Source organism: Patella vulgata, chromosome 8 (genome assembly GCF_932274485.2).
Source record: "Patella vulgata chromosome 8, xgPatVulg1.2, whole genome shotgun sequence".
Lineage (NCBI taxonomy): Eukaryota > Metazoa > Mollusca > Gastropoda > Patellidae > Patella > Patella vulgata.
The window spans coordinates 39663289-39677677 of record NC_065886.2 but is presented as its reverse complement, the minus strand read 5'-3'; the positions used below and the strand labels follow the sequence as shown (position 1 = coordinate 39677677).

At 38.7% G+C, this 14389-nt stretch overlaps 1 protein-coding gene across 3 annotated transcripts; it reads right to left on the bottom strand.

Moving 5' to 3' along the window:
- Positions 1 to 14020, bottom strand: LOC126831154 (uncharacterized). 3 transcript variants are annotated; one of them, XM_050561830.2, is made up of 8 exons: positions 13923 to 14020; positions 11022 to 11101; positions 9722 to 10103; positions 8666 to 8788; positions 6975 to 7097; positions 5187 to 6323; positions 2980 to 3058; positions 1 to 2632 (listed from the first exon to the last, which is right to left on the bottom strand). In XM_050561830.2, the coding sequence occupies exons 2-8, from the start codon at positions 11022 to 11024 to the stop codon at positions 571 to 573; spliced, it is 3909 nt and encodes a 1302-aa protein (XP_050417787.1). In that variant the 5' UTR covers positions 11025 to 11101; positions 13923 to 14020; the 3' UTR covers positions 1 to 570. The 3 variants fall into 3 exon arrangements, with proteins under 3 accessions (XP_050417787.1, XP_050417788.1, XP_055958621.1); XM_050561831.2 differs by lacking the exon at positions 6975 to 7097; XM_056102646.1 differs by lacking the exons at positions 8666 to 8788; positions 9722 to 10103; positions 11022 to 11101; positions 13923 to 14020 and adding an exon at positions 8127 to 8148.
- Between the last annotated feature and the right edge of the window lie 369 nt (positions 14021 to 14389).

Here is a 14389-nt window from a genome sequence, read left to right as displayed (position 1 = left end):
TACATGCGATATAAATATATTTGACAGTAACAAAAAACAAAAAGCCAGCAAAACAAACAAATAAAACGAAGGTTGCTATGAAATTAAAGGTTTAAATAGCGGGTTATTAACAAAAAAATTTTCTCTTTCGAACATTACTTAATATGTTTGCGTAGGACTTTATTTATTTTTTAGTACTTTCATTAAATTGAGTGAAACCACTAAAACATTTTAACGAGAGTTTAACGTTGAAACTCTTTGTGAGAGATTGTATTCGCAGATTTTTCTCATATCTGGGATACAATCTAGTTTAAAAAACCTCGGGGAGTTCGGTGTATATCATTATAGCTACAGATTGTATTATGTCGGGGGCAATAATTACAATTTTACAAATGTATCGAAAAAAAGGTTAACGAAATTTCTGCGAAATGAACATGGGCGTTTCTTGCTTTGCATTCAGGAGAGAGCTCATGAACAACCGACATTTTAGAAATCATAGAAAAACAAAATGTCTTTAGACTAAGATGAAATTGAGTAAACAATCGAAAAATAAAACGGAACGAAATTCCGGAATAATTTTAATTAGACAGGTTAGTAGTAATCCAATCGATCAATGCGGACAGTCACCGTATTCTCACCGGATTCATTTAAGTAGCCATTTTGAGGACTGTCTAAAACGTTTAAAGGTATAACGTCCGACCAGACATAGGTAGAACCAGGCTTAAATCTGTATATGATATTTTCTAACCTGATCGACTCCTCTTCGTTTTTGTTATTTTCTAATGTCAGGGAAAAATTGACCAACACCCAATTGAGGAAATGATCAGTCTCGGGCATTGCTAACCTTAAAACGATTGATAGGTTGGTATTTCCAGGTTTATACTCGATCAACCAGGGTAAAGATTGGACGTTCTGCATTTCAATATTTTCTATGTAGGTAGGTCTATCAGCATCGATTCTTTCTTTCGCCAAAGCTCGACCAATATTTGTATCCAGAAATTCCCTCACTAACGCAAGACCTTGGCCGGTTTCGAGAGTTTGTCTGAGTAAAGCGTTCCCAGTATTCGAAGGCAGCCATTTTCGTATCTCAGACTGACCAGTTGTGGTGTTCAGCAAGTCTTGTAAAAGCGCTTTCCCTTGGTGAGACGTAATTATAAATTCCTTCATCAAGGAGAGTCCAAATTGCTCAGTGAGTATCTGCTTTAATAGATTTCTTCCTATTCCCCCTATCAAAAATTCTTTCACTAAAATTTTACCCACTTGGTTTGGAAGGAATTCTTTGATCAACTGACGTCCATTTGAAGTAAGAAGAACTTTTTTAAGCAGCAAAATTCCATCAGGATTTGAAATAAAATTCTCAACCAGTGATTTACCGATTTCGGACCGTATGAATTTTTTAACCAATGGTAGTGCGTACTGCTGCTTAGACAGAATAGTTTCTACCAGTGCTAGCCCTTTCTCGGTGATAAGAAACTGAGATACCAAAAGAAGTCCAGATTCAGTATTCAAAAAGGCTCTTACCAACTCCAAGCCCTGTTTGCATATAATAAACTGGTCAAAAATTTTTTTTCCACGAGGAGTGGAAAAGAAGGATTTAAGACACAATTGTCCAGAATCTGTCGACAGTAACTCTTTAAGTAAGGTTTGGTCATATTCCGTTATTAGAAATTCTTTGACAAACATGCTTCCTTGCTCTGTTCTAAGGACCTCAGCCAGATGATGTTGTCCATTTTCATTACCCAAAAGTTCTTGCATCATTATGTAACCATCCCTTGATTGGAGTAATTCCTGTATTTGGTTAGTAACTTCGTATCTCACCAATCCCTTAATGTCTTCTTGGTGGATACTTTCAGCTTCTCCCTCTGCTGTATCATCAGCTATGGCTTCGAGTTCTTCAATGAGACCGACTGATTTCTCGGTGTTTTCTTTAGTACTATCAATCTCGTCGACCTTCTCGACCTCGTCTACATCGTCTCTGGACAAATCTGCCCACAAACTACTCTCGTTTACGTCTAAGGTACCAAGCATCTCCATTAATGACGTAATTCGGAATTCGTCCAATTCAGCTTCATTAAATTCAACTTTCTGTAATTCGGGAAATTCCAACGGGGCCTCCAGTTCTTCTTGGTTTTCTATTTCTTTCTGAAATTTACGCGAAGACTCTGACATGTTCCGAACCGATGTGTTTGCTATGGAATTTTTAATGCGTTTTGAAATGGACTCCAATTCTGATTTACATGCCTTCATTTTCTGAGAATATTCCTTTATTTGTTCGTTGTTTGTGTAACACATTTTACCATTGTTTTTTTTAATATCGTCACCGAAACTTTTTATTTTATCGCACAAACGTTTTACCTGCTCATCTACCCTCGTGTTGATTTGTGCCGTGGACTTGCGGATCTCCTTTTGTTCATGGTGCAAAGAATCGATATTAGACTTACATTTTCGAATTTGTTCGTCTACTTCCAACTTCAAGTGTTTAAGCTCGCCTTTTACCTCTTTTCTATGTTCCTGGATCGCGTCTGCTTCCACGTTTCGATCGCGTAGAAAACAGATGTTGCATATATACCGAGAGTTCCCAGGGCAATAAAATGAAGCTTCTTCGTGTTTATGAAAGTCACAGACATCTCTGTTACGTGGTGGTGATATTTGTCTGAAAGAAGAATGAATTATATTTAACCCTAAAGGAACATGACCACTATCTACACTGATCCCGATTGTACACAAACCGAAGTGGATTCGACCCGATTTCAAACTTCCCTCACAAGAAATAAATTAAATAACATTTTTTAAACAAGATTTCACACGACTAACATGCAGTGGACAGTTCAAGGACCAAATCCGAAAAAGTAGCATCATAAGTATGGTATCAATACCGAATATTCAATTGTTCCACGATTTGTTTCGTGTCCCCAAATCAACGGAAATGAAAAAAAGATATACAGTTTCAGTATGGTATTATCTTGTTACACACCGTCGATACCGAGCTTTTGTATTTACCTTTTTGAACTTTGTTGTTTAGAAGAACGTCTGGTACCAGGGGGTCCATCATCATCGCCAAAACTATCACTGTCAGTTCCTGAAAGACAATTAGAGACAATAACAGTGTGGCTGATAACGTGAAAATAGGCACTCTGGCGTTCGATCAACATTGCTTACCCACTGCCCGATTGTGATCAAGAGAGACCTATGCTATTCCGCTTATGCGGCTCGCTCCGAATCCACAACCATCACAAGAGCAGATCCGAAGCTAATGACGTATGTTTAAGAGTACAGTGCGTGTCAAAAATATTTTGGACATACCCCCCCCCCCACCACCACCACCATATAAAATCCAAGAAGCTATGTTAATTAATCCACACAATTATCAATAAGGGTATATGAACCAAATATTAGAAAATATTTAATAAAAATTTGTTAATGTTACGGAATGATTATTTTCAATCAAGTGCCAGTCCTTTCTAAAGTGGTTCAACCGCCCCAAAATCCATTGGTTGAATGGTCGTATGTTTTTGTTCAAATAAAGACCCCTTTTTTTATATAATGAAACAAATCCCCAAATCTCCATAAAAAGCGATGAATTATTTATACCATAGAGCTTTAATTACATCAGTATCTAGAACTCGGTAGGTCTAGTAAAACCGTCTGGGTAATATAACACACAGAGCACACTAAGGGTACGGCGTACCAAATAGTTTCTGTTTTAGACCTTTGATTATATAGGATTTGGGGACTCAACAGGTTTAGTGGAACGGTCTGAATATAAATGATTTGGTCGTGCGAAGAAATACAATAGGAGATTTTGTCTAAAACCAAATACACCAAATAGATGGTGAAACAGAAATTTGGCTCCCGCTACGTTTTGTATTTTCCTACCATCCCACTCATGCGCTGGTGCTGGCCATCGTTCTACGATTTGTCTTGAACTGGTCTATTTTCCCCTGAAAGCAGACTTTAACCCGTATTAGTAGCAATAGAAATCTTGTTAAGCAGACTTTAACCCATATTAGCAGTAATAGAAATCTGGTTAATCGATTGTGACCGCGGGGTCCTTCAGATTTTACAAGAGTCTGGAAGGACTCACCAAATCTTTAATACTGGAAACGTATAATAATAATTATCTCCATACACTTACAGGACCGCGGATAACCGACTAGTATTTAATGCTACTAATTCGGATAGACCCAAAAGAGTAACACATCAAGTACAATCACATATTTATATGGAATTACTTTGAATTAATTGTCGAGATCAAGTGTTGACATTAATAAGCATTGATGTAATAATGTACAATATAAGAAATAAAACAGCAGTAAATAATACAATTAATAGACGAGACGAGACAGGCCATATTTGCAGTTAATTTCTATCTATAAAAGTTTTATAAACTTTATATAGAGAATCTCCAACCAGTCTTTTTTGATATAAAAAAATATCAACACAAGTTGATAAAGTAACAAAAAACGAGGCTCACCCAATCCCTTCTTACATGCACAAATAGATAAATATAGTTCTTTGCTGTAGATTTCACTTTTACTGAACATCACGGCGTAGTGATACATCATTTTTTGACAGCAATTCAACCATTGCAAAGTCCTTTATATTGACCCAGTGTTTCCATCAAGGTCAATTGAATAACAATAGTTCATTTTTAATAAAAAAAAGTTACTTTTAATAAGAAATGAACTGTTCTTTGAAAATAAAAAAAAAGTAGTTCCTTTTCAACTGACCAATCAAATTCATGTAAAGCGATATCTCCTAAGGAGATATCGCAATAGATTATGAAATATATCAAACAAGCGATATCTACTGTAGAATGTATTATTGGGTGATAAAATAAATTAACATGTAATTAGCATTACATAACATTTCATCCTTTGCTAGTCACCTTTTAATAGCACACACGCAATATTTATGTTTTGAAGGAATAAAATAGTTATTATCCCGAGAGATTAATTCAATTTGAATGCTTTCACTTTTAAAATTAATAATGTATTATCTTAAATATTCAAGACTTAAATTATAACAAATAACTACTATAACCTGAACGGTTATATTATGATCAACGATCCATCAGGCCTTACCTATGACAAGTTGCAGGTCGCGTGTAATTATTGAATATATAAATATATTTTGTGGGCAAATAAAACGATTTCCCAAAACATTTCTTTTGATATATATTGTAACTCTACCCTCTGTTAGTTTACCTTTGTCTTCGTTACTGAACTCTTCACCATCAACTGTATTCTTGTTTGAACCACCATCATTCTGACCATCAGATGATTTCCTGCTGTGACCACCACCGACACCCTGACCATCAGATGGGTTCTTACTGTGACCACCACCGCCACCCTGACCATCAGATGATTTCCTGCTGTGATCATCACCGCCACCCTGACCATCAGATGATTTTCTGCTGTGATCATCACCGCCACCCTGACCATCAGATGATTTCCTGCTGTGACCGCCACCCTGACCATCAGGTGATTCCCCGCTGTGACCACCACCGCCACCCTGACCACCAGATGTATTCTGGTTTGATCCGCCATCACCCTGACCATCAGATGATTTACTGCTGTGACCGCCACTACCACCCTGACCATCGTATGATTTCCTGCTGTGATCATCACCGCCACCCTCGCCATCACACGATTTCGTGCTCTGATCATCACCGCCACCCTCACCATCAGATGATTTCCTTATGTTATCATCAACGCCACCCTCACCATCTGATGGGTTCTTACTGTGACCACCACGACCACCCTGACCACCAGATGTATTCTGGTTTGATCCACCATGACACTGACCATCAGATGATTTCCTGCTGTAACCATCCCCGCCACCCTGACCATCAGGTGATTCCCCGATGTGACCACCACCGCCACCCTGACCACCAGATGTATTCTGGTTTGATCCACCATCACCCTGAACATCAGATGATTTACTGCTATGACCGCCACCACCACCCTGACCATCGTATGATTTCCTGCTGTGATCATCACCGCCACCCTCGCCATCACATGATTTCGTGCTGTGATCATCACCGCCACCCGCACCACCAGATGATTTCTTGTTGTTATCATCAACGCCGCCACCCTCACCATCTGATGGGTTCTTACTGTGACCACCACCACCACCCTGACCACCAAATGTATTCTGGTTTGATCCGCCACCCTGACCATCAGGTGATTCCCCGCTGTGACCACCACCGCCACCCTGACCACCAGATGATTTACTGCTGTGACCGCCACCATCAGTTCTCTTTTTCCTATTATCACTACTAACACCACACTGACTAGCAAGTCCAAAAGTCAATCTAGGGATACTGATGTTCCTAACAGTTCCTGGGTGTAAAAGAAACACGAATCGTTTATTCTTCAAATGGATATTAAATGGTGTTTGCTTTAATCAAGGGGGCCGTGGTGGCCCAGTGAGTAAGACGCTAGGTCGCTAACCACGAGTTCTCGGGTTCGCTCCCGGTATTAGCCGAGAAAGATCCTCGGGATTCTCTGGCGTGGTTTTCCCTTGTCAGTGATGCAGGAGGGATGTCATTGCAAGGACAGTGTCTAGTCGTTCGGAAGGTGCGAAAAACTAGGTTCCGTGTACGTATTAGGATGCACGTAAAAGAACCCTGGCAGTCAGAACTCGAAATAAGAGTATACCCCCCTGCAGACCCTAAAGCCCATAGATCTCGAGGCCGTCATCTGCATTTTCGCAACACAGAAAGCTTGAAAAGAACTGATTATTTGAAATATGACGCAAGCTCACTGTCTCATAATTAGTGGTGCGGTATTTTACACCGTTCTCCAAAATTGTCCTCATTGCAACCTGTATGGCGTATGTCCGTTTTCATTAGCCCCGTCTTCAGTGGCCCAGTCGGAGCAAACAGCAGGATGTTAAACCCCATTTCATTTCGTTTTCATTAGCCTAAGACGTTAAACACAATTTAATTTCATCTCGTGTGTAATCAACTGGAATGTAAAATCAAGTCTCACCTGTTGCCGCATTACCAGACACGAAAACCTGATCTTCCGTTATTGTCTTTTTATCATCACCACTATTGCCATCAGGTGTGTTTTTTGTTCCATCCTGACCATCAAATATGTTCTTTTTGTCGACTGGATATTTAAAAAAAATACAATCTATTTAATCTACCAAACCCAAATATGAAACAAATAGAGGGTTGTAAGCCTTTAGAACTGTAATTTCGTAAATTTTGTAAAGATCTAAATGTTTCTGAATCGTTTCGCTTGGATCTGGGAGCATTAGAACATACACAAACATACAATACATATAAAAACTACATACTGGGTGAGATACAGAAATAGTGATATGAAGGTCTAATCACAACGGCTGTTATTGTGCGATAACAATTACTGAAAACAATGATAAACAGTCAAAAATTACAAGTCAGGGGCAATAACTCCGGCTGTAATTTTCCAAAAACATTCAACATCGACATAAATAGTTATTAGTCTAACTATTCATTAAAAATTGCTCGAGATCAGCTGCCAACAACTCAACTCTTCAGAGAGAGCTTGATCACAGTAAACAATGAGAAACACGCTCTTTCAAAAATGCTCAAAATCGAAAATGACCGCCTTTACCCCATTTCTAACTATTTCAGTTAAGATCCCAACTCTGAATATGAATGCAAGTAACGGATATTCACGAACAATTACATAAATTATGGGCATTAACTCTTTAAATGAAATCGAAAGGTACCTTTACCTCAATACAAACTATTCACGATTCATTATAATGAAAATAGGCGACGAGCTTAACTCTGATTAGTGAGTAAAGATAAGTGCCGACACGGACGGGGTCGACGTCAATATATGACAACATTCATGTGTGTAACCATTTGGAATTACCTGTTTCCGGGTTCGGGTTAAAATGCTTTATTCGTATTTTAATTGGCGTTTGAGATGGTTGGTTAAAACAAGTTTGACTACGTCTAGAACAGATGACTCCGGTGACTCTAGAACAGATGACTCCGGTGACAAATGAACTGTCCACAAGACGAGAAGACGACGAGAGCGCGAATACTAGGATCACTGGGTAAAAAATATAATTTTAGATTTGGTGTGATTTTACTGTACATGTAAATGTTCAAATTATGACACCTGTAGAAAAAGTTTACTGACCGTTATTGGCAGTCCCAGATGTCTGTCCATCCACTCTAGAGTTCTGGTCTTCTCTGGCGTGGTTTTCCCTTGTCAGTGATGCAGGAGGGATGTCATTGCAAGGACAGTGTCTAGTCGTTCGGAAGGTGCGAAAAACTAGGTTCCGTGTACGTATTAGGATGCACGTAAAAGAACCCTGGCAGTCAGAACTCGAAATAAGAGTATACCCCCCTGCAGACCCTAAAGCCCATAGATCTCGAGGCCGTCATCTGCATTTTCGCAACACAGAAAGCTTGAAAAGAACTGATTATTTGAAATATGACGCAAGCTCACTGTCTCATAATTAGTGGTGCGGTATTTTACACCGTTCTCCAAAATTGTCCTCATTGCAACCTGTATGGCGTATGTCCGTTTTCATTAGCCCCGTCTTCAGTGGCCCAGTCGGAGCAAACAGCAGGATGTTAAACCCCATTTCATTTCGTTTTCATTAGCCTAAGACGTTAAACACAATTTAATTTCATCTCGTGTGTAATCAACTGGAATGTAAAATCAAGTCTCACCTGTTGCCGCATTACCAAACACGAAAACCTGATCTTCCGTTATTGTCTTTTTATCATCACCACTATTGCCATCAGGTGTGTTTTTTGTTCCATCCTGACCATCAAATATGTTCTTTTTGTCGACTGGATATTTAAAAAAAATACAATCTATTTAATCTACCAAACCCAAATATGAAACAAATAGAGGGTTGTAAGCCTTTAGAACTGTAATTTCGTAAATTTTGTAAAGATCTAAATTCTGAATCGTTTCGCTTGGATCTGGGAGCATTAGAACATACACAAACATACAATACATATAAAAACTACATACTGGGTGAAGTCAGGGGCAATAACTCCGGCTGTAATTTTCCAAAAACATTCAACATCGACATAAATAGTTATTAGTCTAACTATTCATTAAAAATTGCTCGAGATCAGCTGCCAACAACTCAACTCTTCAGAGAGAGCTTGATTACAGTAAACAATGAGAAACACGCTCTTTCAAAAATGCTCAAAATCGAAAATGACCGCCTTTACCCCATTTCTAACTATTTCAGTTAAGATCCCAACTCTGAATATGAATGCAAGTAACGGATATTCACGAACAATTACATAAATTATGGGCATTAACTCTTTAAATGAAATCGAAAGGTACCTTTACCTCAATACAAACTATTCACGATTCATTATAATGAAAATAGGCGACGAGCTTAACTCTGATTAGTGAGTAAAGATAAGTGCCGACACGGACGGGGTCGACGTCAATATATGACAACATTCATGTGTGTAACCATTTGGAATTACCTGTTTCCGGGTTCGGGTTAAAATGCTTTATTCGTATTTTAATTGGCGTTTGAGATGGTTGGTTAAAACAAGTTTGACTACGTCTAGAACAGATGACTCCGGTGACTCTAGAACAGATGACTCCGGTGACAAATGAACTGTCCACAAGACGAGAAGACGACGAGAGCGCGAATACTAGGATCACTGGGTAAAAAATATAATTTTAGATTTGGTGTGATTTTACTGTACATGTAAATGTTCAAATTATGACACCTGTAGAAAAAGTTTACTGACCGTTATTGGCAGTCCCAGATGTCTGTCCATCCACTCTAGAGTTCTGGTCACTACAGGTGGCCAGGGCTCTAGAATTTTCTTTTCCAGGACGTGTCGGATCCATGGTGGAACTGTCAACTGTTGTAGTGGGTTGTGTCGGTGTCGGATTTCTGTTTGCAGAGTCTGTATTTGCCGAACTACATGTGACAGTTTTATTCTGCGATGGTGTAGTCGATGTAGAAGAGGCTATTGCTGTAGGAGACTGTATCGGTATCTGATTTCTGTTTGTAGAGACTGTATTTGCCGAGCTAGATGCTACTGTTGTAGAAGCCGATGCGTAAGTGACTGGCGGCGCTGATTCTGAGTTGGGTGGAGTCGGATCCGATGACTTGGTTGAAATATCCTAAAATGAAATGTATGTTTGTATTAAATTAGCTATACTAGTCCTATTGCTATATCTATTAATAATACAATTGTTAAAAACATAAATCACACTCTAAATAGGTCATTGATAAGGTGTCACGGTAACCTCTCGAAGGGTTCATAACCTTAGTATAACATATGTTTACACCATTTGCGTACAGGGTCGGCCATTTTGTTGGGCAGTTTCAGGGGTCCGAGTTTCACGAAATTCGAACTCACAGTCATTACGTTATTATGGTTATATATTCGTGCGGTTTTGAAAAACTGTGACCCCTAGAGGGCCAACAAGTTAAGAACGCAATTTTTCGCACAATCAGGTCCATAATCCAGGAAATATCGATAGGAACCGAGGTCGTTGGGTTTTAAACATACATTTTAAGTTTTAAAAAATGGGATAAAAATATTGACCTCTATAGTGGCCACAAGCTAAAGACATGATTTTTCGTACACTCAGGGGCCACAATCCACAAGATAAAAAATGGTATAAAAATTGTGACCCGTAGAGTGTCCATAAACAAAATTTGGACGGACGGACGAATGGACGCCTGTGCGGACAGGGGCGACGACAATATACGTCCACATAATTGATACTCGTGGACTGTTGGCGCATAGATCTGATAATGGGAACAATATTGGACAACATTGGTGTAGTCTTGAAGTACGTGGACAAAACAAAATTTAATCTTATGTTTATTCGTATTCAGGTGCTGTAACATGTATTATAATAGCAATCATCCTAACGAACGGTAACCTAGCTAGGTTTCTCTCGGTCATCTAGTTACCTCCCACAGCGTATTATTAATGAATAGTCTCTCTCTCTCTCTCTCTATCTCTCTCTCTCGCTTTCTCTCTCTCAATCCTCTCTTCATTATTCAATAATCAATAATAAAAAATATACCATTCTTTGCCTTGCATTCAGGCGGAGAGGGGTGCATGGGTTCTCAGAGCATTTATTCTCCTACATTCATTGAAATGACGCTGAAAAACAATAACTTTAGATATAACATTTAAAGCCCAAAAAAGACCTGAAATAATGCATCTTTAATATTGTGAATTAGGACAGGATGGCTGGTGCAATACCTGCCTTTCTTTTAAAGCGAAAATTTTATATTTTCTAAGAAAGTCAAAACATAATTATTTCTATGTCTTTTGCTCAAGAAGTTATCAACTCACTATTTACGACCATGGGCATTATTTCCCACCCTCAAAAATCTATGACACAGGAAATAACAACATAATTACCTCCCTTGTTTTGCTATTGACAATATGGGGCAGCCATTTTACAACGTTGGAATTTGAAGTTCAAAATGATATTTTTGCCAATTTCTCAGCTGGCAATAGTGAATTATAGGATTAATAGGATTATTCATTAACAGGGTATGACTGTTTATGGATACCATCTATTTTAAGGCTTTATTTTAATACATTTTTAAAAAATAACTTGAAAATTGGAAATTGCAACTTTAAAATCAAGATCGCCTTTCAAAGAGGTGTATATCATATTGTGATCTCTATTATAGTGGAGCATTTCACGTGTAATTATATGTTATTTTATAACTGTAGTTTGTGTTCCAACTATCGGTATTATATGATATAATAATATGTTATTGTTGTTCGTTTGGTTGTTATGTGATTTATTGGACAAATCCATATAGCCTATAACAAAGGCATATAGATATTCTCTAGCTTGTCATAGTAACGCATTATGAATGACGTGACGTCATACTTTCAAAAGCTTTTACACATCTGAATACCTTACTGACCCACAGCTTTTCACAATTAGTGATCTTTCAGGGAGCGATTATTGCTTATTGTCGTATCCTTGAGATTGTAGTCTACTTATGTATGATGATCATTCTGAACATCAGAGACACGTTATCATTTAGTTTTCGAATTATATTGAAAAAATATTGTTTAAACCATCTTTACGAAATGGGGATGATGCCAGATATATTGTAATGAATAAGATTGGTTAATTGGGGTAACAAGGCTCTTACAAACCTGTATTCTAATCCAGTGACGTAGCAACGCTTCTCTTAGTTCAGCTCTGAACATAAGTTCTCGTCACACTCGCCCTGTACGTTCAGGAATCGACCTATTGACTCCTTGTCGAAAGTTTTTCAGTTCCTAGTAAATTTTACTTAGCAACTTTTTCCTGCTAAACGGCTACTAAACGGCTGCGTGTCAGTCCCTGTGAACGCCTGTACAGTGTACTTTTGGCTTAAAACATGGATATTATAAGCCAGACAGACGAGATATTTACACTCCACACCTGCAACAGCCCCCTCCCCTCCCCTACCCGTCTAAGCCACTTTAATCCTGCACAAACAGACCACCCTCCCCTCCCATCTTAACCACCTTAATCCTGTACAAATGTCTGAAGCTCTGTGATACCTTTTCAGTTGCAATGGGCAGTTTTATGTGCCTATATAACTATGTCTATATCTTACTCCGGAACGGGACGCTTTATATCAGAAGGTCTGTCATTTAGTTGAGTGGTGTGGTTTCACTTCCATGCATGTATTAGAAATTATTCCACTGTTGATGTTCTCCGTCTTGCTCCAGCTAGAGAATGGATTGTTCTAAGGACTTCCTTTGAGCAAGGTATGTAATCATTCGATTACGATAGCGTTGGTAGGCAACACTGCCCTTTTAAATGCAAAACCAAAAAAAAAACAGGAAATGTTTGATAACGTTCGAAGCCGACGCGATTTCCTACCATGAAGTGTGGGTGGGTGTGACCATGTACCCTCATTTCTGAAAAAGTGCCCTAGAATTTCGAAAGAGCTACCTCAAATACTTACATAAATGTCCGCGTCAATGTCATGATATTGACATTGCCCTAATGACAACACCGTGTTCTTTTTTCCTGCTGCCCTTGCCTTGTTGCAAATAGATACAGTGATCAATACTGCCTGCCTGTTGGTCCTCAGCCGCCGTGGGACAGGAAGCCAGTTATAACGCAGTTGATCGACTGATTGTTGCTGGTATTCAATTTCCTCTGATTTCAGTTTCGATTTTAAAAAAGTTCGCAGTTTGCAATCATTTATAATCACAAATCTTCGATTACCCTCTTATTAAAATTGTCAGGGGTGGACTGGGTAGCTCTGTGCCCTCAGACCAACTGGTTTCGTTGGGCCCCCATTGTTGTGAAGAGTAGTTCAGTGGATACGAAGATGAATTTTGGTTATTTTGACAAAAATTTATGTCAAATTATGTTTTTCTAATCGGGGCCTATGGACCCCTAGCCCTCAGACTGTTCGATGCCCAGCCCGCCGCTGAAAACAGATGACAGTAAACTGTACTAGAACAACTTGCACTGGAAGTAGGCACAAATTTATTGAGTCGCTACAATATTGCAGCTAAGCTTGTGCGTGGCAACTAGTTGGGTCGCCTACCTAAGCTAATGTTTTTTTTTCTGCTACCTGTTCTACCCACTGCAATCGAATTATTGAAATAAAATTATACAATTTGTTAGTCCCGAAATGACCTAGTTTGTGTTTAGTAGACATTGACTCCATTGACCCCGCTCCCCCCGCCTCGCCAACCCCACTGTTTTAAGTGCTCTTACGTACATAAACCGACTTATATGAACGGACGATGTCCTTTGAAATTGAGATTACCCCTCTTCTTAAATAGTTTCATTTTTGCTCTCATAATGAAAGATAGCAGTCCTATAAAAAGCACAAACATACTTCCTTGTAGAAAGTAAGTAATGTTTATACATGCAACGTAAACTTTGTAACAAAACTAAGGTTACATTACCTGCCCGTGTGTTAAAATCAATTAATAAACTTACCTGTACGATACGCTGTAGCCCTGTTATGCAGATATCAATATTGCGAAAATAAAACTTTGCCTTTCCATGAAATGGTGTTTAACGTCCTACTGTCAGTGGCGTAAATCTAGAGGGGGGGGGGGGGTGCCACCCCACGAAAAAATAAAATAGTCTGATGCAAAATAAGTGTAGTCGATCGCAAAATTATGCATCGGCGACTAAATGAATTAATGAGGTAAACAAAAACTGCCACAATAGAAGGAAAAAACCCAAATACCTAATATATGTATGAATATATCTGTATACGCATGATTGCTTTGATTCGATATTACAATACGCGCCAATTGTCCATAACTCAAATTAGTAAAAACTGTTATGCGTTCAATAATAAAACAGGAACGCCTCAATGACAAAATCGGCGATCAAACCTGACTTCGCGCCGCCGCTTCATGAAAATATAAGGACATAGTCATATCTTTGCTAATTTT